Source organism: Phascolarctos cinereus, unplaced genomic scaffold (assembly GCF_003287225.1).
Source record: "Phascolarctos cinereus isolate Bilbo 61053 unplaced genomic scaffold, phaCin_HiC Scaffold_673;HRSCAF=1309, whole genome shotgun sequence".
In the NCBI taxonomy this organism is placed as follows: Eukaryota; Metazoa; Chordata; class Mammalia; order Diprotodontia; family Phascolarctidae; genus Phascolarctos; species Phascolarctos cinereus.
This window is the reverse complement of record NW_027556039.1, coordinates 1-22536: the sequence shown is the minus strand read 5'-3', so window position 1 is coordinate 22536 and position 22536 is coordinate 1. Positions and strand designations below refer to the sequence as shown.

General features: G+C 47.4%; 1 protein-coding gene across 2 annotated transcripts; it reads right to left on the bottom strand.

The window, feature by feature from the left end:
- Positions 1-653: 653 nt before the first annotated feature.
- Positions 654-11589, bottom strand: LOC110204598 (mucin-17-like). 2 transcript variants are annotated; one of them, XM_020980753.2, is made up of 9 exons: positions 11338-11588; positions 8095-8153; positions 6822-6967; positions 5281-5346; positions 4998-5169; positions 2862-3023; positions 2043-2140; positions 1725-1804; positions 654-903 (listed from the first exon to the last, which is right to left on the bottom strand). In XM_020980753.2, exons 1-9 carry the CDS (start codon positions 11410-11412, stop codon positions 862-864), a joined length of 900 nt encoding a protein of 299 aa, XP_020836412.2. In that variant the 5' UTR covers positions 11413-11588; the 3' UTR covers positions 654-861. The 2 variants fall into 2 exon arrangements, with proteins under 2 accessions (XP_020836412.2, XP_078012949.1); XM_078156823.1 differs by lacking the exon at positions 654-903 and having other exon boundaries at positions 1648-1804; positions 11338-11589.
- Positions 11590-22536: the final 10947 nt, after the last annotated feature.

Sequence of the window (22536 nt, the reverse complement as noted above, 5' to 3'; positions counted from 1 at the left end):
TGCAAATATTAGGGGTGAATATTATCTGGACATGGGTCAGTACTGGTCCTGGGCTCTAGAGGAGATGCATTCCATCATTGGTGACCAGAGTGGTTCTGCATCAACCCCACTTCCAAGGCTCCTGCCTGAAAGATGAAAGCTTCAGGAGACAGTCAGCTGTCTGCTTAGTACGTGCTCCATGATGTTCCCAAGGGGCCTTGGGTTAATCCAACAGAAATGTTTCGTCCTTTTATCCTCAAGTTCCTGCCATAGTCTGGGACTATTCTACACCATCAACTGCAGATTCTGTGTGTACATAAGCATATGCCTGTGTATATGTAGAAAAAGAGAAAGATCTCAGTGTTATACGTATTTGCATATGTGAATTCTCTGTTTTACTGTAACTGAATGGGGAGAAAAGTTCCACCCCGAGGGAACCAACCCCTAAATGTCAGAAGTCAGCAATGACCACAGTGATGTCTTTTCTAAAGTGCTTTCTCTTCTCTCTTCCCTCCTCCCTCCTCCCTCCTCCCTCTTTCATCCTTCATGCAGTCCTCTCTCTCCTCTGTGTATGCAGCCAGAAGCTCCGTTGAGGTGCTGGGTGAGCACCTACATTGTGGGAGAACAGTGTCCTTGGAATATCAATAAAAAGAATGCCATAATAGTAAGAAACATAAAAATAATAATTATATATTCAGTTTGCATAGCAAGTAATGGTTTACAAGGCAATTTGCATACATAATCTCACATCAACAAAGCCCAGGCCTCTGTTCTTCCACTCACTAACTGAGGATTTGGCACTTCTTTCCTTGGCAGTATTACAAATGATATTCTTGTCTCCTTGTAGGGTTCCACCTACAGGTTTTCTTCAGCTGTGAGTTTTCATACTGAGGTCATTACCACCTGTGGCCTTTGGATCTGGATCTAGAAAGAGAAGGCATCTATGTGGGTGCTAGGCTACTGGAAGATGTTGAGGCTAGAGAGAGGTAAGGGCAGCAGAGATGCTAGAGATTAGGGAAGATTCCTCCCATTGACCCTGCGGTGGCCATTGATATAATGGTGAGATCTGAACCAGTGAAATAATCAGATATGTCTCAGAATAACTTGGTATGTTTCACCTATCTACCTCGATGGGTATCAGAATTTCCTGAAAAGTCTCCAGGTAGGAGGCAAGTCAGTGCAAGGATTTTCATGTGTAATTGAGAAAGACTTCTGGGACAGGAGGAGCACTGAGCAGATTTGAAGACTCCAAGAACAGGATGTGATATAGAGAGTTGAGGAGGTGTTTTGTTTAACCTTGACCCACCTGCCACCCTAGGAGGACAGAAAGTATATTATATGCTTTCTTCCCTATGTTCTCCACCCCACCCCACACCCATTTATCCCCCAGATTAAATTATATAACAAGGAATGACAAAAGCAACCTTGGAGAGACAGATACAATGCAACCTGAGGAGCTTAGCATGTGGCTATGGGGATATGGAGAGAGGTTGGTCCTACCTCTTAACCATGGTGATATGAGGGTATCACGAAACAATAATGTGCATCAGATCTTGGGGCACCAAATATGGAAGCCACCTTCTGTCCAGCTTTTTTGAGTAATTGTCAAATGCCAGAAGCATGGGGTCCATTAGTGCTCAGGGCCAAGAGTTACTGCCCCAGTTTTCCAAAGCCTAGGGACAGTTCTGCATTTCCTGAAAAGTCTGTGTCAGGGAATTTGGGACTAGAGAAATGCTTTTGCTTACCTTCTTTTCAGGGTCAATGTGATCTAAGGAGGGCTGGAAATTACTGTAGGTGGAATCCATGTAAAGAGAATCTTCTGGTTCTAGAGGGAGGGAGAACAGAGAGGAAGGTGGCGTGGTTGGGAAGGTAGACTTTTATTTCACATTTTCTCTTCCCCCAACCTGCTCAGTGCTTTGCACTACCACTTTCTTGCTGTCTTGGAAGCTGTGTGGGGCCCAGCGTTTTAGAATGGGGAACTGCCTTTCCTCCCTCAAAGTCCTCTGACATTCCTTACAAGTGCCTCCCTGTAGCCACTAAGAACCCAAAGAAGGCTGCTGTACCTTCACAGATGTCAAAGCCTGTATTCTGAAAGCTCCCAGGAGCTGGTCCTCCATCCTCTTCATGCCATTTATACACTTGATCCAGCCTGGCCTTCTGCCTGTTGACAAAAATGCCAGAGTGACCCCCCACCCCTATCCGAACTGAGGGCTCAGCACAATGCCCATAACATTCAGACGAGCTACGTTTTGGGGAGATGGCCTGAAGAGCATCCAGTCTATCTGTGACTTCCTTCAGATCATCTTTCCTCCCAACCCTCAATGGCCATCCTGAAGATATGAAGAATTACAAAGGCCAAAGATTACAACCTGGAATGTAAGAAGGAGAGGTAGACAGAAAAACCTGGAAAGACCTACATGGTCTGATGCTGAGTGAAGTGAGCAGAACCCAGAGGACTTTGTACACAATAACAGCCACGTTATGCAATGACTAGGATTGTTAAACTGAACCCTTCTCAGCATTACAAGCATGTAAGACATCTCCAGAGGCCTTGGGATGGAAAATGCTGTCCACATGCAACGAAAGACCTGTGGAAGTCGAATTGCTATTACTTATTTTTACTTTCTGTTGAGTTTTGTTTCATCTTTCTGATGGTTCCTCCTATTGGTTTTAATATTTACTTACAACGTCACTAATGTGAAAATATGTTCAATAGGAATGTAAATGTAAAACCTATATCAGATTGTTCGCCGTGTTGGGGAGGGGGGGGGGAGGAAGGGGGAGAAAAATTTTCAACTCAAAAGCATATGGAAGTGATTGTTGATAAATCAATAAATTAATCTAAAAAAACCAACCAACAAGTAGAGGTAGAGATGGCTCACCTTTGGATCTTCCTCCGGGACATGTACATGAAGACAGAGAGGGCAACGATGGTGAGCACCAGCACTGCCCCTAAGGTGCCCACTAACCCATACACCAGGTTCTTACTGGTGCTGAAGTCACAGGTTTCTCCCCAGTACCAGTGTGTATCTGTTGTGAAACAGCTGTTGAATGATAGTAAAGGTAGGAGAGAAAGAAGATTTTAGTCAAGATCATGGACACTTTCTTCTAACTCTACCCAATCTCCAGCACTGGCCCTTTGATCCCATGGAGAAAGGACTGTGAAGAGGGTAAAGATGTGTGCAGGTTGTAGGAACTAGGATATAGGAGATAGGGGTCTGGTCAAGGGGCCCCAGGAGAAGGAAATGTGAGCTGGATGGGGATGGAGTCCAGCTTCAAGGAAAATGGGCCTAGAACTATCTGGGAGCTATGATTTTGTGTGTTAGGGTATGACTACTTGTGATACAGGAGGGTTCCGAAGCTAATGCAGTAGTTTACAGCTTAACCCAATGCACAGGACTTATTGATCATAGAGATGAGAAAAGAGGCTTAGACAGGTTAAATGTGTACTCAGAGCCACTCAAAAAGGTCATAGTAGACTCAAAACTGAATTCGTATAATCTAATTCCAGCTCCAGGGGTATTTCTGCATGCACATGGATGCCCAAAATGAGGGAGAGCACTTAGGAATGACCGGACACCTTAGAGGCATTGCTTGGCCTCCAAGAGGTGTCATGTGATTCTCTTGCCCTCCCTCTTGTAAACACAATCAGGTCAGCAACCACAGTATAAAGGCCAGTTTTGGAATACTAACCTAGAAGTTCTGTGTACTTTTGACTTAATCTGTCTATAAGTCTATAGTCTATAAGCAACCTCAGAATGGGAGAGAAGCTAGTGCCTTCATAATGATTATCCACCTCTGCTTCCCCAGGTCAGGTATGCTGCCCCGTGAGTGTTGTAACAGTGTTTCCTGTTCCAGAGTTTGTTCCCTGTCAGCTCCATGTGCAAGGGTGAGGGTAGGGAATTGCTCCAACTGAAGTGTACCCATAGTCCTCATCACATGTTAAGAATTCATCACTAATCACTCTTTCAACCTCTAACTCATCTTCAGATACCCCAGCACGATGTATCCAGACAAAACTCTATTTTCATTTTTCCCATGTATCTACCACCACATGAGGGACACCCTCCCCAACCCTCTACATCAATCCTGCTCTTCCCCTCTTCAAATCTGCTCAGTGCTCCTTCCCTTCCCAGAAGTCTTCTTCAGTTACACATGCTAGTCCTTCCATTGACTTGCCCCTGCCTGGGGTCTTTTCAGGAAAGATGCAGTCAGGGGCATTGTGAGGCTCAAATAAGATAATGGATGTAGAGCACTTCACAAACCCCAAAGCACCATCTAAATGCCTTAATAGTATTATTGGTTTCCAGGCTGGGATGCCTTCTTTCCCTGAGCCTTCTACTGCCCTCTTGCTGAGTTCAAACAGTGTTTATAGAGCAATACTAAAGTGCACTGGGAAATGAGTTTAACAACTTGGCTGTCTGGGTGGAAAAGTATGCACACACACACTTAAGTTAAATCTGCATTATTAGCACTTTCTTCAGTCTAGAGAACCCACAAAACAAGAAATCAAGCCCTAATTTGTATGTGGCATTGCCATTTCTGAGGTATGATTGCTCACACTGAAAACTGGAGCAAGTTACACCAGTTTGAGCTGGCTCCTGGCACACCCCTGGCAGCAACTGATAATTTCTTTGCTTTTATGTTAGGATGATTTGGGTTTTGTGCTTTTTTCTTCTTTGTGTGGGTGTGTGCTCCTTCACATTTGGATGGTGGCTACCATATTCCTTCCATTCAGACTGGGAGCTCTCCAAGAGCTGTCCAAGAGAGTGAACATGGTTTTCTTTGTCAGCTCCCTGAGGGCAGGGGCCAAGTCAGATGGCAGGCAGTGAGAGGGCACTCTTACCAGTAAGAGGCTAGGATTGTTATAGATGTGACCACAGGGTTTAAGCCTGCCTAGATCAAGACCTGCTCCTCTGGAGGGATAGGGGGAAATGTGGTTCGGGGATGCAGTCCGGGGAGGGCCCAGATGGGCCTAGGAGAAGGAAGGAGGCTATTAGGAGGGCCTGGGAACTCACAAGCATCGAGGCCCTATCCGAGACCCACTCTGCTGGAACAGACACTTTCCCTGGTTGCAGTCCAGTGATGAGTTGAAGCCTTGCATGCATCTGTTAATACACTCTGGTGTTTCGTCCTTGTAGTCAATGTAGAAGAATTCCTTAAATTCTCCAGCAGTCTCTTGGCATTCCACTAAGGGAGAAAGTCAAGGGAATAAATAGTACAAAGGAAGAACTCTTCACCCAGGGTGGGCTCCAGAGCTTACCCCAACCCCTGCCCCACTTCTGCTTTAGGTTTACATACCCAGAGGATCATAGGAAACTATAAGCTCATCCACTGATGTCTCGTTGGGGTTGAAACATAATATTTCTGTGAAAGAGTAAAACCAAGAGTAAATCTCCCCTTGTCTCAGGGCTTTTCTGTTGAAGGCTTCCTCTCCAAGAGTGGGGGATAAGCCAGACCCTCAGGCTTCAGATACTCAGCCCTTTGAAATTCTTTCCTTCCCTGAATTTTTTCCCATTTCCATTTCTATTTCCATTTCCAGTTGTGCTCAGAAGCATTTTTTCCTGCTTAGTGAGCTCCACCAGCCTTTTTCCACAAGCCCACCTCATCGTGGCACTGTGGCTACCGAGAGTCTCCTGCAAGAAGCTGGTTTTTTGATAGTTGGGCTATAATATCTCTGAATCTACACCTTTTCTTTATCTTAAGGGGAGCTTAGCATAGAGTTTTGGGCCTCAAGTTAGGAAGTCCTGGGCTTAACTCTTGACTCAGATGCTTACTAGCTGTCTGATCCTGGGCAAGTCACTTACTCTCTGCCTCAGTTTCCTCATCTGTAAAGTGGGGTAATGATAGCACCTGCCTCCCAGGGTTATTGTGAGGATCAAATGAAATATTTGTAATGTGCTTAGCACAGTGCGTGGCATATGATAGGTGCCTAATAAATGCTTGTTCCTTCCTTCCCACATTTCTGATTGTCATTTCCTCAAAGTAGGTGAGCCCCGATTTGGGTAAGACCTCTCCAGTTGGGACTTTATCTGCCTTGGGTTCTGTCGTCTTACCCCTTCTCCCTCAGATGAGAGAGAGAGAGGCAGGGTCATGCAAAAGTGATAGTTTGAGACAATGAGCTCCCTGCAAGATCTCTTCCTTCCTTGTGTCTCAGGAGATTCAATACAATTTAACAGACATTTATTAATTGCCTACTGTGTACAAAAGGATAGATGATATGGTAGAAAGGCTAAAGGACTGAGGTGGGAGTTAGGAAGACCTGGGTTCAAATCCAGCCATACTTGATGTGAGGCCACAAGCAAGTCACTTAACTTCTCAGTGGCCGAGGCAAGTCTAAGACTTTATCACAAAGGAGATGAGAATCTGTATTGGTGGAGTTAGGTTCCACACTGGAAGTTCCCTGACACTGATGAAATCCTAGGTCTGCACCCAAAAGAAAATGGGAAGAACATTGAGCTGAGGTGCTGGGGAAGATGCCACCCTCCTGGAATTTACAGTGGTAGAAAAATAAAAACACAGAGATATGGCAAACACTTAATTTGTGATAGCCCGTTATTAGAGAGGCCTTATGTCTTCAAGGCCTGAGGTGGGGGGTAGGAGGGGGAGAGGTGGTTAGGTACAAGGAACCCAAGGGCAGGTTTTCCCAGGGAAGTGGCTTTTGAATTGGCTTTTAAAGGAGGGGTAAAAATTCACCAAATACAAAGGGAGAGGGAAGACATCACAGACACGGGGACTGACCCTGGGGGAACAAAGGCAAGTGTAGAGGCAGTTTATGCATCGTGTATGTAGAGGGAGGTAATAAGAGAAAAACTTGAGCAGGGGTGAGATGGGGCACTTACCTGTGCAGTTTGTGTCTCCTTGCTCAATGATTACTGTTGTAATTGTTTCCTCTACCTTCTTTGCACTAGTCTCCAATTCTGTCATGTAATCTGGGGTGAAACTTGTTGACAGGATCACATCATACTCCACCAGTATACTGCCATTTCTGAGAAGAGAAGAGACAAGGTCATCTCATGATCTTCTCAATGCCTGAGTAGGGTTGGTAACCAGGCCAACCTAACAACCACATTGAATGTCTACTCTTAACAAACCCTCTTCCCTCTAGAGGAAACTCCCTTCATGGAGATAGGGGACAACCTGGAACATCCTTTATCCAGGTGTCATTCAGAATTCAGACTCATAGCCACACCTTTCTTGGCCTTCCTCATCCTCCACTCCTCATTCTCACTTACCCCAGTTGCCAAATGTTGTTGTTTCTTTTTCTCCAGCATCTCTTTGGTATACCCCTTCACTCTCGTAATACAGCCACGGCCTGAGCTCAGACCTTTATCACCTCTAGCCTAGACTATTGCAATAGCCTTCTAACTGGTCTCCTTGCTTCACATCTCTCCCCATTCCAATCCATTCTCCACAGAACTGTCAGAATGATTTGCCTAAAATAAAATTCTGACCATGTCACCTCCCTACACGATAAACTGTAGTGACTCTATTTAACCCTAGAATGAAATAATGAATTCGTGTTTGGCATTTAAAGGTCATTACAACCTGATCCTTCCTATCTTTCTAGTCTTCTTACACGTTGCTTCTACTTTTTACATCATGTATACGAATGTACGTGAACTGCACATTCCAACCATGTACAGGCCTTCTTGCTGTTCCTTAAACACACACTCCATCTCCCATGAATAGGACTTTGCTCTGCTGTCCCCGGTGCCTAGAATGCTCCTCTGCTTCATCTCTTCCTCTTAGAATCCCTGTTTTCCTTCAAAACTCAAACACTACCTTCTGTTGGAGGCATCCCCTGTTCTCCCTTCTCTCTCATGCATCTTCAGCTGCTAGTGATTTCTTCTCCAAGGTTACCTTGGTCTACTCTTACATTTATCTTAGATTTACGTATTGCTCTAGATGTTGTAGAAGCCCACGAGAAGGCAGGGGCTATTGTGCTTTTTCTTTGTATTCTCAGCAAGCACAGTGTGGTCTTGTTGACTGATTGATTTATCCTTGAAGGATGTTGAGGTGAGGAAGGTGAATACTCCCGACTAATAGGGCACCCATACCATCTAACTTCCCACTCTACATGGCTCTGGTTCTCCAAAGATGGCAGAGACTTACGAAAGCTTCTTGATCTCCACACCAACATAGTGAGAGACGTTTTGGAAAATGGTATCCATCTGAAAGGCAAAGAGGTCACTGGTTATCTAAATAGTCAAAATCATGGTATTCTTTAGCCCCACTCCCTTTCTGTCACTCCCCCTCTCTAAAATAGCCCTTCCTCTTAGCAGAGGCCTATGAGAATCAACCTGTGTGAAAGTAGACTCTGGACAGAAAGTGTTTAAAGCACAGAAGTACCATAGAGGACATGGGAGAGCAATGTCTCCATGGAAGGGTTAGGCAGATGCTGCCATTACCTAACCTAATGTCCTCCCTTTATTCTTGTGATGTCCCTGAGTTCAGCTGACCTCCTCAAGGGCTACCACCTGTGTGTTTCAAGAATGGAGCTCCCAGAGCCAGCAGTGGGGAGGCCTGGAAAGGATGAGTGAGTCAGGAAAACCGAAACAAGCCAGGACTAGTTTGCTATTCCACTGTCCACTGATTCCTTCATGAGGTGAGAATCCAGGTCTCTTCCAGAAGAGGAATATACTCCAGCTCCATCCCAATTACCATTCATGTTGTCCAATATCAGCTAGGCTCTCCTGCAGCAAGCAGTTGTTCCCCCCCATAATTAATTCCGTATCTTAATTTCCACAGAAGCTTTTCCAAACCTTCTGTTCCCTCCTCAAGTCTCCCACATATACACCTCTCTTGATCACTGTTAGCTGAGCCTTTATTGAGAAAATGTAGGCCATTCTCTGTGAGCTTCCTCTTTTCCCTTGATCTTCATCTCAAAACTAGATATCACCTCCTACTCTCTCCTTCTTTCTCCATATTCTCTGACACAGAAGTGGCCTTTCTGCCTGCGAAGGCCAGCTTCTTTCCTTGTATACCTCATTCTATCACATCTCAGTTTCTCCAGTAAATTATATCCTCAATCATCTGTCTCCTCACTCTCTCACAAATCTCCAACCTCTCTTTATCTACTGATTTCTCTGTTTTTTTAAAAACAAAAAACAGCTTTTACTAGACTCTACTGTCCCATCAAACTACCTTCTTATAGTTCTCTTCCCTTTCTGTCAAACTCTTTCAAAAATGTTTTTACACCTGCTGCTGCCTCAGTCCTCAGCCCTTTTCAGTCTGGCTTCCAACCTCATTATTCAACTGAAACTACCCTCTCAAAAATCACTAGGTCTCTCTAAATTGCCAAATCTGTGGTCTTTTTTCAACGTCCTCCTTCTTTTTGACCTATCTGCTGCATTTGACACAGTTGACCACCCTCCCCTGGGAGGCTCTCTCCTGTATAGGGTTTCATTACATTATTCTCCTTGCTTCTACTGTCTGACTATCCCTTCAGTCTCCATTGCTAGCCACCTCTCTTCCAAACTTCCCTATTTCTGTTGAAGACACCACCATTCTTCTAGTCCCCCCAGTTTCATAACCTTGACATTATCCACGACCCCTCATTCTCCATCAACTGATATATTTCATCTTTTGCCAAACCTTCTCTTTGTCAGGTCTCTCACAACTGTCTGTCCCAAACATTACTGTCAAAGTAATTTTCCTTAAGCATAGATCTGACCTTTGTACTCAGTCAACCCCAGTACCTTTTGATTGCCTCTAGGATAAAATATCAACTCCTCTGTTTCACTTTGAAAACCCTTCACAACCTGGTTCCAATTAATATTTCAGTATCTTTGAACATTCCTTCTCTTTCTGTTGTTGTTTAGTTGTTTTTCAGTTGTGTTCTACTCTTCTTGACCCCATTTGGGTTTCCTTAGCAAAGACATTGGAATGATTTGCCATTTCCTTCTCCAGTGCATTTTACAGTTGAGGAAACTGAGGAAAACAGTGTTAAGTGACTTGCCCAGGATGATACAACTAGTGTGTGAGGCCAGATTTGAAGTTAGGAAGATCAGGCCCAGTACTCTATCCACTGTGCCACCTGGCAGCCCTTGCCTTCCCACATTCTGCTATGTAACCAAATGGAATTTGTCCCTGTTCCTCACACATGACACTTCATTTCCCATCTCCTCTGCACTGGTCATTCTCCTATTCCTGGAAAGCACTACCTCCTGGCCTTCAGCTTACAAAGTCTCTTCCTTTAAAGCCCTATGTGACCCCTCCTTCCCAATTGCTGCTAATCCTCTTCCTCCTCCCAAACTACTTCATAGTTAATTGGCACATTGTAGGCAGTTAATAAATGTTTGTTGATTGATTCAAAAATTCAGATAATTTGGAGGATTCTTATTTTCTAAATGTTAAGAGGGAAAAGACAACTTATAAGGGAAAAAGCATCAAGATATGATGGAATTAAAAGAGATAAACAACTGCTGAATTAAAACTGAGTGTGCATACTCGAAGGAATGGGCCTTCATTTGCCACTCTTCCTCTCCCACCACCCCATCTTACACTAGTACTCTCCCATGCCTAGCACATAGTAGTATATGATTGTTGATTAACTGAGAAAATTCAGATAATTTGGAAGATTCTTGTTTTCTGAATAAGGAAGAAAAGACAGCTTGTAGGAGGGAAAGCAGTGAAATATACCAGAATTATTAACAATAAATGAACGATAAGAAGGAAGTTTTATATATATTATCTCATTTGACTCTCCAAATAACCTTGTAAGCTATAATAATAACAATAATAATAGTTAGGATTTAGATAGCATTTTAAGGTTTACCAAGCACTTTCCAAATATTATCTTACTTGTCTTCACAACAACTCTGGGAGGTAAGTGAGGAATCTATGGAATGTATTATAGATGAGGAAAGCTGAAGCTGAGACAGGTTAAGTGCTTTGCCCAGGGTCGCAGAACTAGTATCTGAAGCCAGATTTGAACGCAGGTCTTCCTGACTCCAGGTGCAAACTGGCAGTCATAAAAGTGAAGTGACTTGTCCAGGTAAAATGGCTTATAAGTTGTCAGGACAGTTCTCTAAATCATCCTACTCCTGCTGCAGACCTCCTCCCACTATTCAGTTTTAGTTGAAATGGTAAGATTGAGACACAGGAGCAGAGTGAAAGACACTAAGAGATGGAGGCAGAGAATCTAATGGATAAAGCACTGACCTGGGTGTTATGGGAGTCCTGGTTCGAATTTTTGTTTCTGCCATTAACTGGTTATGTAACCTTAGGCAAGTGACTTAACTTAAGTAAGTCACTTAACTCTTCTGGATCCCCTCTATGAAATCAGGGAATGTAGTAGATGACCTCTAAGGTTCCTGCCAAATCTGGTGGTCTTATGACCCATTGATCCTATACCTGTGTTTTGAACAGTTCAGCGAAACTCTTGTAGGCATCCGAAGATGTGTTTTCTAAGTCCTTTGTAAATTCCATATTGGTCACAGTCACTTTCACTCCCACGGTAGCATTGACCTCTTCTGGAGGAGTTCCTGGTGGAAATGGACTTGATTATGAGCATACAAATCATTCAGAATGAACCCTCTCTATCCCCCGTGCTTTGTGACCTTCCACCTTGTCCCTGAGGATTGTTCGGGTACCTTTCGTCCCCTTTCACTCCCTATACTCACCTCAGCTGTTGATGAAGCTATGCTCAGAGCCCTGAGACCCAGAGATGTTTGGCTTACCTATGGGAAGGCTGTCTGAAACCAATTCACACTTAGTGCCATAGAAGAGGACACTGCAGATGCATTTGATTCCATCCCAGGTGCCCCCATTCTCGCACACAATGTCCTTCTCCTCACATTGCTCTCCATTGTAACCAGTGGGACAGATGCAAGAGTTTCCACTCCAACTACCTCCATTTAAGCATATCACTGAAAGAAGTAAGATACTCAATGCAGTATGGAGAGGGGGAGAAGTGGAGGAAAGAAAGTGGTAGGAGAACAAAGCAAAAGGTTTGGGAGAGAAAAAAATGAGTTTTTAGGGGAAGAGAAAAGTGAAGAGACCAGAGAAAGAGATGCAGACTGTGTGAGACTTCGACATGGAGAGAGAGGGTCAAAGATATTTTGCCTGGACTCACTCCCATTTCCTTATACTCACTTTATACTTTCCCAGAATCACTTTCCAGTGATTCTGAACCCCTAGCTATTGATGTACACATCACCATCTCCCCATCCCTTAAACCCCAGATGTGTCTGCTCCTTCCACTGTCCTGAAGAATGCTTCCTTCGTAACTAATAAAGTTCCTTAACCTTAAATTTCTTCCTTTTCCAGTCATCTCTTTTTCTGGACTTATGACACAACTTCCTCCTGATAACACCACTTTCCACCATTTCCAGTACTCACATAAAGAGTCCTCCTCATTTTCTTTCATTCATATATATTCCCTCAGTATCTCCCCCTTTACTCCAGTCTCAGATAAAGAGGTGGTCCTCTTTACCAGAATCAATCCTCTGTCCCCTCCCAACTTCTGTAGCAGATTAGCCCTATCTTCCTCCTCCTCCTCCTTCTCTTCCTTCCTTCCCCCTCACCCCATTCTTTTTCTTAAATCTCCAATGTCTCTTTCCTTGTTATCTTCAAAGAGGCCTTTGTCTCCCTGATCCTTAAAAAACTCTCACTTGATGCTACCATTCCAACTAGCTATTGTCCTGTAATTTTTCTCCCCTTCATGGCTAAACTCTTGGAGCCTCTGCTTCCTCTTGTCTCATGCTCTGCAATCTAGCTTCTGACCTCATGATTCAACTGAAACCATCCTCTCCAGTGTTACCAGTATTCCCCAAATCTGATGGCCTTTTCTCAACTTTATTTTTCTTAACATTTTTTGTAGCATTTGACACTGTTGGTCACTCTCTCCTGGGTTTTCATGATGCTGTTCTGTTAGACCACTGTTCAGTCTGATTTGCTGGCTCTTCTCAGGCTTCATCTTCATCAGTGTTAGGCTCACTAACATGAATGTCCCCCAAGGCATTACAGTAGGCTCTCATCTCTTTTCGCTTTACACCATCTTGATTTCATCAGCTCCTGTGTGTTCAAAAATTATTTCCATAGAGATGATTTGCAAATCTGTATAACCAACTGTACAGCCCCTCAGCTACATGCCTGTTTGACAGCTGCTTTTAGGACCTCTCAAAATAGATGCCCCATAATTATCTCAAACTCAGTATTTCAACACAGAACTCATTATTGTTTCCCCAAAACTCTTCCCTTTTCTAAATGTCTGTATTACCATTGAGGCCCCACCATCTTCCCAGTCACTCAGGCTCAATATATCATCCTTGACTCTTGGCTATTGTACACCCACGTAGCGAATCCCTGGCTAAATCTCGTTTCCACCTTCACTTCATCTCTAACCTAGGTCCTCTTCTCTCCACTCTTACGGTCACAACCCTAGTTGAGGCCTCATCACCTCATGCCTGGAATATTGCAATAGCCTTTTGACTGTTGTCCCTACCTCAAATTTCTCACCATCCCAATCCATTCTTCTCTCAGCTGCCAAGATAATTTTTCTAAAACACAGATCAGACCTTGTCACCCCTTACTCAGTGAGCTCATAACCTCGAGGATCAAATGTAACCTCTCTGTTTGGCAGTTCAGTCTCTCCATAAACCAGCTCCTTCTTGCCTTTACAGTCTTGTTACACTTACTGCCCTTCACGAACGACAAAATCCACTTATATTGCTGTTCCTGAAAGAGGACACTCCATGTCCCATCTCTATCCCTTTACACTGGTTGTCTGCCATGTCCTGAATGCTGCCCCCCTTCACCTCTGACTCTTAATTCCTCTGACTTCCTTGAAGACTCAGCTCAAATTCTCCTTTTTGCAGGAGGTATTTCCCAGTCCCAGAAGCGGCAAGTACAATCATCCTCTGCCAGATTGCCTGCTGTGAACTATGGCTATATCATATGTATACCTAGTTATATTCACATATTGTGTCCCGCATGAGAATGGAAGCTCCTCCAGAGCAGGGACTATTTTTCCCATTCTTTGTATGCCCCACATAGTGCCAAGGAGATAATAAGGGCTTAAGAATTTCTTGTTGACTGATTGTGTGAAAGAGGTGATGGAGAGGCAAATGAAGAGAAGGAAAAATTGGGAGGGAGAGGTGCAGTCCTTTGGCATCTGGACCAGGAAGAGACAAAAAGGAGGAAAGGACTCCATGAGGCCAGTTCATGCATAGTCACCTACGTTTTAGGAGACATTAAAGCATTAAAGTGCAAGCCTTTGTGGGAATGGAAGGTTGAACCATAACCACTTATGAAGAAATTTATGGAGTTTCATAGAAAAAAGGCCAAGAGCAACAAAAAGGGATTGGAGAATAGGTGAATGTCAGGATCAATGGATATCTACAGGAGGGCATGCCAAGACTAAAGGGAAAAAATAGATAATAATGAGTGATATGTGATGGTTCTAGGCAGTAATAGCGAGAGAGAGCTGGAAGGGAAATGAAGGTGGGAGAGGAGGTGGCTCTGCAAATGAAATTATAGCTCTAAAAAGAAAGAGGTAGACAGAAGGATGGCATTAATGAAAGAAAGGACAGAGGGAAAATAGAAACATAGAAGTCAAGGGTCCCAAAGAGGCACTTACATGGTGTGGTAGTTGATGGTGTGGTGACTGGAACAGTTGTGAAAGAAAGAGTGGTGAGAGTTTTGTGGTGGCAGCCAGTGTGGTCCCTCTAGTGGTGCTGCTTGGCCTGGTGGTACCCTTAGTTGTTGGGCCAGGTGAATCAGTGGTTGCTGTTGTCAGTGGGGAGGAAGTGAGAGCCAGGGTGGTCCAAAGGGTTGTGCTGTCCTGCTCAGAGTTACTCTGAGGTGTTGGGATGGTCTGAGTGTATCCAGGAAATGCAGTGGCTATTGCTGAGGTTCCTGGGAAACTCGTGACTGCTTCTGTTGTCCCTAGGGTGGAGGTGATAGCCTGGGTTGTCACAGTGATAGTACTCTCAGACTGAGTGGTACTCTGATCTGTGTGGCTGGTTGAAGTGGAGGCAGGGGAAGGTGTCACTGTCCGTGAGGTCCCTGGGAAAATAGAGTCAGCTGCTGTTGTCCCCTGGGTATTGGTGATAGCCTGGGTTGTCAGAGTCGTAATACTTTCAGACTGGGTGGTACTGCGATCTGTGGGGCTGATGGAGGTGGAACTAGGGGAAGTTATGGCTATTGCTGAGGTCCCTGGGAAAGTAGTAGGAGCTGCTGTTGTCCCCGGGGTGGAGGTGACAGCCTCGGTCATCAGAGTCGTTGTGCTGTCAGTCTTCGATGTACTGTGATCTGTGGGGCTGGTGGAGGTGGAACCAGGGGAAGTTGTGGCTGTTGCTGAGGTCCCTGGGAAAGTAGTAGGAGCTGCTGTTGTCCCCGGGGTGGAGGTGACAGCCTCGGTCATCAGAGTCGTTGTGGTGTCAGAGTTGCTTGTACTCTGATCTGTGGGAGTGGTGGAGGTGGAACCAGGGTAAGTTGTGGCTGTTGCTGATGTTCCTGGGAAAGCAGAGGCAGCTGCTGTTGTCCCTGCAGTAGTGGTGATAGCCTGGGTTGTCATAGTTATAGTAGTATCAGAATGAGTAGTACTCTGATCTGTGGGGCTGGTGGAGGTGGAACCTGCAGAACTTGTGGCTGTTGCTGAGGTCCCTTGGAAAGTAGTAGGAGCTGCTGTTGTCCCTAGTGTGGAGGTGATAGCCTGAGTTATCAGAGACGTTGTGCTGTCAGTCTTCGTTGTACTGTGATCTGTGGGGCTGGTGAAGGTGGAACCAGGAGAAGTTGTGTCTGTTGTTGAGATCCCTGGGAAAGTAGAGGCATCTGCTGTTGTCCCCTGGGTATTGGTGACGGCCTGGGTTGTCACAGTGGTAGTACTCTCAGACTGAGTGGTACTCTGATCAGTGGGGCTGGTTGAGGTGTAGGCAAGAGAAGATGGGGCTGTTGCTGAGGTGTCTGGTAAAGAATAGCAGATGTTATTGTCCCTGGGGTGGAGATGATAGCCTGGGTTATCAGCGAAGTTGTGCTGTCAGACTTGGTGGTACTCTGATCTGTGCTGCTGGTGGAGGTGGAGGCAAGGGAATATGCTGCTGTTGTTGAGGTCCCTGGGAATGTAGATGCAACGGCTGTTGTCCACTGGGTATTAGTGACAGCCTGGGTTGTCAGAGTCGTAGTACTCTCAGACTGGGTGGTAGTCTGGTTTCTGGTGCTGGTAGAGGTGGAGCCAGGGGAAGTTGTGGCTATTGGTGAGGTCCGTGGGAAAGTAGTAGGAGCTGCTGTTGTCCCGGGGTGGAGGTGACAGCCTCGGTCATCAGAGTCGTTGTGCTGTCAGAGTTGGTTGTACTCTTATGAGTGGGGCTGGTGGAGGTGGAACCGGGGGAAGTTGTGGCTGTTGCTGAGGTCGCTTGGAAAGTGGAGGCAGCTGGTGTTGTCCCTTTGGTAGGGGTGACACCCAGGGTTGTCACAGTCGTAGTACTTTCAGACTGGGTGGTAGTCTGACCTCCAGGACTGGTGGAGGTGGAGCTAGGGGAAGTTGTGGCTGTTGCTGCAGTGCCTGGGAAAGTAGAGGCAGCTGCTGTGGTCCCTTCTGTAGCGGTGACAGCCTGGGTTCTGACAGATAGTACTTTCAAACTGAGTGGTACTCTCATCTTTGGGGCTGGTAGAGGTGTGACTAGGGGAAGTTGTGGCTTTTGATGAGGTCCCTGGGAAATAGTAGTAGCAGCTGCTGTTGTCCCTTGGGTATTAGCAAGAGCCTGGGTTGTCAGAGTTGTAGTACTGTGAAAGTGGGAGGTAGTCTGAGTTGTGGGGCTGGTTAAGGTGTAGGCAAGGGTAGATGGGGCTGTTGCTGAGATGCCTGGTAAAGTAGTAGCAGCTGCTATTGTCCCTGTGGTGGAGATGATTGCCTGGGTTATCAGAGAAGTTGTGCCGTCAGACTTGGTGGTACTCTGGTATGTGGGGCTGGTGGAGGTAGAACCAGGGAAAGTTGTGTCTCTTGCCGAGGTGCCTGGGACAGTAGAGGCAGCTGCTGTTGTCCCTGCAGTAGTGGTGACAGACTGGGTTGTCACAGTCAGAGTAGTATCAGACTGGGTGGTACTCTGATTTGTGGGGCTGGTTGAAGTGGAGACAGCGGAAGCTGTGACTCTGTCTGAGGCCCCTGAGAAAGTAGTGTCAGGTGCTGTTGTCCCTTGGGTAGCGCTGATAGCCTGTGTTGTCACAGTCGTAGTACTTTCAGATTGAGTGTTACTCTGATCTGTGAGACTGGTGGAGGTGGAACCTGCGGAACTTGTGGCTGTTGCTGAGGTCCGTGGGAAAGTAGTAGGAGCTGCTGTTGTCCCTAGTGTGGAGGTGATAGCCTGAGTTATCAGAGACGTTGTGCTGTCAGTCTTCGTTGTACTGTGATCTGTGGGGCTGGTGAAGGTGGAACCAGGAGAAGTTGTGTCTGTTGTTGAGATCCCTGGGAAAGTAGAGGCATCTGCTGTTGTCCCCTGGTATTGGTGACAGCCTGGGTTGTCACAGTGGTAGTACTCTCAGACTGAGTGGTACTCTGATCAGTGGGGCTGGTTGAGGTGTAGGCAAGAGAAGATGGGGCTGTTGCTGAGGTGTCTGGTAAAGGAATAGCAGATGTTATTGTCCCTGGGGTGGAGATGATAGCCTGGGTTATCAGCGAAGTTGTGCTGTCAGACTTGGTGGTACTCTGATCTGTGCTGCTGGTGGAGGTGGAGGCAAGGGAATATGCTGCTGTTGTTGAGGTCCCTGGGAATGTAGATGCAACGGCTGTTGTCCACTGGGTATTAGTGACAGCCTGGGTTGTCAGAGTCGTAGTACTCTGAGACTGGATAGTAGTCTGGTTTCTGGTGCTGGTAGAGGTGGAGCCAGGGGAAGTTGTGGCTGTTGTTGAGGTCCGTGGGAAAGTAGTAGGAGCTGCTGTTGTCCCGGGGTGGAGGTGACAGCCTCGGTCATCAGAGTCGTTGTGCTGTCAGAGTTGGTTGTACTCTTATGAGTGGGGCTGGTGGAGGTGGAACCGGGGAAGTTGTGGCTGTTGCTGAGGTCGCTTGGAAAGTGGAGGCAGCTGCTGTTGTCCCTTTGGTAGGGGTGACACCCAGGGTTGTCACAGTCATCATAGTATCAGACAGGGTGGTACTCTGATCTGTGAGGCTGGTTGAAGTGGAGTCAGGGGAAGCTGTGACTGTTTCTGAGGCCCCTGGGAAAGTAGTGTCAGCTGCTGTTGTCTCTTTGGTAGCGGTGACAGCCTGGGTTGTCACAGTCGTAGTACTTTCAGACTGAGTGGTACTCTCATCTCTGGGGCTGGTGGAGGTGTGGCTAGGGGAAGTTGTGGCTTTTGATGAGGTCCCTGGGAAAGTAGTAGTAGCAGCTGCTGTTGTCCCTTGGGTATTAGCAAGAGCCTGGGTTGTCAGAGTTGTAGTACTGTGAAAGTGGGAGGTAGTCTGAGTTGTGGGGCTGGTTAAGGTGTAGGCAAGGGTAGATGGGGCTGTTGCTGAGATGCCTGGTAAAGTAGTAGCAGCTGCTATTGTCCCTGTGGTGGAGATGATTGCCTGGGTTATCAGAGAAGTTGTGCCGTCAGACTTGGTGTACTCTGGTATGTGGGGCTGGTGGAGGTAGAACCAGGGAAAGTTGTGTCTCTTGCCGAGGTGCCTGGGACAGTAGAGGCAGCTGCTGTTGTCCCTGCAGTAGTGGTGACAGACTGGGTTGTCACAGTCAGAGTAGTATCAGACTGGGTGGTACTCTGATTTGTGGGGCTGGTTGAAGTGGAGACAGCGGAAGCTGTGACTCTGTCTGAGGCCCCTGAGAAAGTAGTGTCAGGTGCTGTTGTCCCTTGGGTAGCGCTGATAGCCTGTGTTGTCACAGTCGTAGTACTTTCAGATTGAGTGTTACTCTGATCTGTGAGACTGGTGGAGGTGGAACCAGTGGAACTTGCGGCTGTTGAGGAGGTCCCTGGGAAAGTAGTAGGATGTGCTGCTGTCCTCTGGGTATTAGTGACAGCCTGTGTTGTCAGAGTCATAGTACTCTCAGACTGGGTGGTAGTCTGGTTTCTGGTGCTGGTAGAGGTGGAGCCAGGGGAAGTTGTGGCTATTGGTGAGGTCCGTGGGAAAGTAGTAGGAGCTGCTGTTGTCCCCGGGGTGGAGGTTTCAGCCTCGGTCATCAGAGTCGTTGTGCTGTCAGAGTTGGTTGTACTCTGATCAGTGGGGCTGGTGGAGGTGGAACCGGGGAAGTTGTGGCTGTTGCTGAGGTCCCTTGGAAAGTGGAGGCAGCTGGTGTTGTCCCTTTGGTAGGGGTGACACCCAGGGTTGTCACAGTCATGATAGTATCAGACTGGGTGGTACTCTGATCTGTGGGGCTGGTTGAAGTGGAGTCAGGGGAAGCTGTGACTGTTTCTGAGGCCCCTGGGAAAGTAGTGTCAGCTGCTGTTGTCTCTTTGGTAGCGGTGACAGCCTGGATCTTCACAGTCGTAGTACTTTCAGACTGGGTGGTAGTCTGACCTCCAGGACTGGTGGAGGTGGAGCTGGGGAAGTTGTGGCTGTTGCTGCAGTGCCTGGGAAAGTAGAGGCAGCTGCTGTGGTCCCTTCTGTAGCGGTGACAGCCTTGGTTGTCACAGTCATAGTACTTTCAGCCTGAGTGGTACTGTGATCTGTGTGGCTGGTTGAAGTGGAGGCAGGGGACGGTGTCACTGTCGCTGAGGTCCCTGGTAAAATAGAGTCAGCTGCTGTTGTCCCCTGGGTATTGGTGACAGCCTGGGTTGTCAGAGTCGTAATACTTTGAGAGTGAGTGGTACTGCGATCTGTGGGGCTGATGGAGGTGGAAGTAGGGGAAGTTGTGGCTGTTGCTGAGGTCCCTGGGAAAGTAGTAGGAGCTGCTGTTGTCCCCGGGGTGGAGGTGACAGCCTCGGTCATCAGAGTCGTTGTGGTGTCAGAGTTGCTTGTACTCTGATCTGTGGGAGTGGTGGAGGTGGAACCAGGGTAAGTTGTGGCTGTTGCTGATGTTCCTGGGAAAGCAGAGGCAGCTGCTGTTGTCCCTGCAGTAGTGGTGATAGCCTGGGTTGTCATAGTTATAGTAGTATCAGAATGAGTAGTACTCTGATGTGTGGGGCTGGTGGAGGTGGAACCTGCAGAACTTGTGGCTGTTGAGGAGGTCCCTGGGAAAGTAGTAGCAGCTTCTGTTGTCCCTGGGGTGGAGGTGACAGCCTCGGTCATCAGAGTCGTTGTGCTGTCAGAGTTGGTTGTACTCTGATCAGTGGGGCTGGTGGCGGTGGAACCGGGGGAAGTTGTGGCTGTTGCTGAGGTCGCTTGGAAAGTGGAGGCAGCTGGTGTTGTCCCTTTGGTAGGGGTGACACCCAGGGTTGTCACAGTCGTAGTACTTTCAGACTGGGTGGTAGTCTGACCTCCAGGACTGGTGGAGTGGAGCTAGGGAAGTTGTGGCTGTTGCTGCAGTGCCTGGGAAAGTAGAGGCAGCTGCTGTGGTCCCTTCTGTAGCGGTGACAGCCTGGGTTCTGACAGTGATAGTACTTTCAAACTGAGTGGTACTCTCATCTTTGGGGCTGGTAGAGGTGTGACTAGGGGAAGTTGTGGCTTTTGATGAGGTCCCTGGGAAAGTAGTGTAGCAGCTGCTGTTGTCCCTTGGGTATTAGCAAGAGCCTGGGTTGTCAGAGTTGTAGTACTGTGAAAGTGGAGGTAGTCTGAGTTGTGGGGCTGGTTAAGGTGTAGGCAAGGGTAGATGGGCTGTTGCTGAGATGCCTGGTAAAGTAGTAGCAGCTGCTATTGTCCCTGTGGTGGAGATGATTGCCTGGGTTATCAGAGAAGTTGTGCCGTCAGACTTGGTGGTACTCTGGTATGTGGGGCTGGTGGAGGTAGAACCAGGGAAAGTTGTGTCTTGCCGAGGTGCCTGGACAGTAGAGGCAGCTGCTGTTGTCCCTGCAGTAGTGTGACAGACTGGGTTGTCACAGTCAGAGTAGTATCAGACTGGGTGGTACTCTGATTTGTGGGGCTGGTTGAAGTGGAGACAGCGGAAGCTGTGACTCTGTCTGAGGCCCCTGAGAAAGTAGTGTCAGGTGCTGTTGTCCCTTGGGTAGCGCTGATAGCCTGTGTTGTCACAGTCGTAGTACTTTCAGATTGAGTGTTACTCTGATCTGTGAGACTGGTGAGGTGGAACCTGTGGAACTTGCGGCTGTTGAGGTCCCTGGGAAAGTAGTAGGATGTGCTGCTGTCCTCTGGGTATTAGTGACAGCCTGTGTTGTCAGAGTCATAGTACTCTCAGACTGGTGGTAGTCTGGTTCTGGTGCTGGTAGAGGTGGAGCCAGGGAAGTTGTGGCTATTGTGAGGTCCTGGGAAAGTAGTAGGAGCTGCTGTTGTCCCGGGGTGGAGGTTTCAGCCTCGGTCATCAGAGTCGTTGTGCTGTCAGAGTTGGTGTACTCTGATCAGTGGGCTGGTGGAGGTGGAACCGGGGAAGTTGTGGCTGTTGTGAGGTCCCTTGGAAAGTGGAGCAGCTGGTGTTGTCCCTTTGGTAGGGGTGACACCCAGGGTGTCACAGTCATGATGTATCAGACTGGTGGTACTCTGATCTGTGGGGCTGGTGAAGTGGACCAGGGGAAGTTGTGGCTGTTTCTGAGGCCCCTGGGAAAGTAGTGTCAGCTGCTGTTGTCTTTGGTAGCGGTGACAGCCATTTCACAGTCGTAGTACTTTCAGACTGGGTGGTAGTCTGATCAGGACTGGTGGAGTGGAGCTGGGGGAAGTTGTGCTGTTGCTGAGGCCTGGGAAAGTAGAGGCAGCTGCTGTTGTCTTTTGTAGCGGTGACAGCCTTGGTTGTCACAGTCGTAGTACTTTCACTGGTGGTACTGTGACCTGTGGCTGGTTGAAGTGGAGGCAGGGGACGGTGTCACTGTTGCTGAGTCCCTGGAAATAGAGCAGCTGCTGTTGTCCCCTGTATTGGTGACAGCCTGGTTGTCACAGTCATACTTTGAGAGTGAGTGGTACTGTGATCTGTGGGCTTGGAGTGGAGGCAGGGGAGTTGTGGCTGTGCTGAGGTCCCTGGAAAGTAGTCAGCTGCTGTTGTCCCCTGGGAGGTGACAGCCTGGGTCATCAGAGTCGTTTTGGTGTCAGAGTGCTTGTACTCTGATCTGTGGGCTGGATGGAGGTGGAAAGGGAAGTTGTGGCTGTTGCTGAGGTCCTGGGAAAGTAGAGGAGCTGCTGTTGTCCCTGGGTGGTGACAGCCTGGTTGTCATAGTTTGTGGTGTCAGATGAGTTGTACTCTGATCTGTGTGTGTGAGGTGGAGGCAAGGGAAGTTGTGGCTGTTGCTGATGTTCCTGGGAAAGTAGAGCAGCTGCTGTTGTCCCTGGTATGGTGAGCCTGGGTTGTCAGAGTAGTAGTATCAGAATGATAGTAGTCTCTGATCTGGGGCTGGTGGAGGTGGAACCCAGAAGTTGTGGCTGTTGGAGGTCCTGGGAAAGTAGTAGCAGCTTCTGTTGTCCCTGGGGTGGAGGTGACAGCCTCGGTCATCAGAGTCGTTGTGCTGTCAGAGTTGGTTGTACTCTGATCAGTGGGGCTGGTGGCGGTGGAACCGGGGGAAGTTGTGGCTGTTGCTGAGGTCGC

Excerpts from the sequence above, each read along its gene's own strand:
- LOC110204598 (XM_078156823.1), bottom strand. The coding sequence starts at position 11,412 with ATGGAATTTACAAAGGACTTAGAAAACACATCTTCGGATGCCTACAAG. Across the intron at positions 3,024-4,997 it reads CGGATAGGGCCTCGATGCTT|CTGTTTCACAACAGATACAC; the intron begins GTGAGTTCCCAG and ends ATCATTCAACAG. Across the intron at positions 2,141-2,861 it reads TCCCGGAGGAAGATCCAAAG|GCAGAAGGCCAGGCTGGATC; the intron begins GTGAGCCATCTC and ends TTTTGTCAACAG.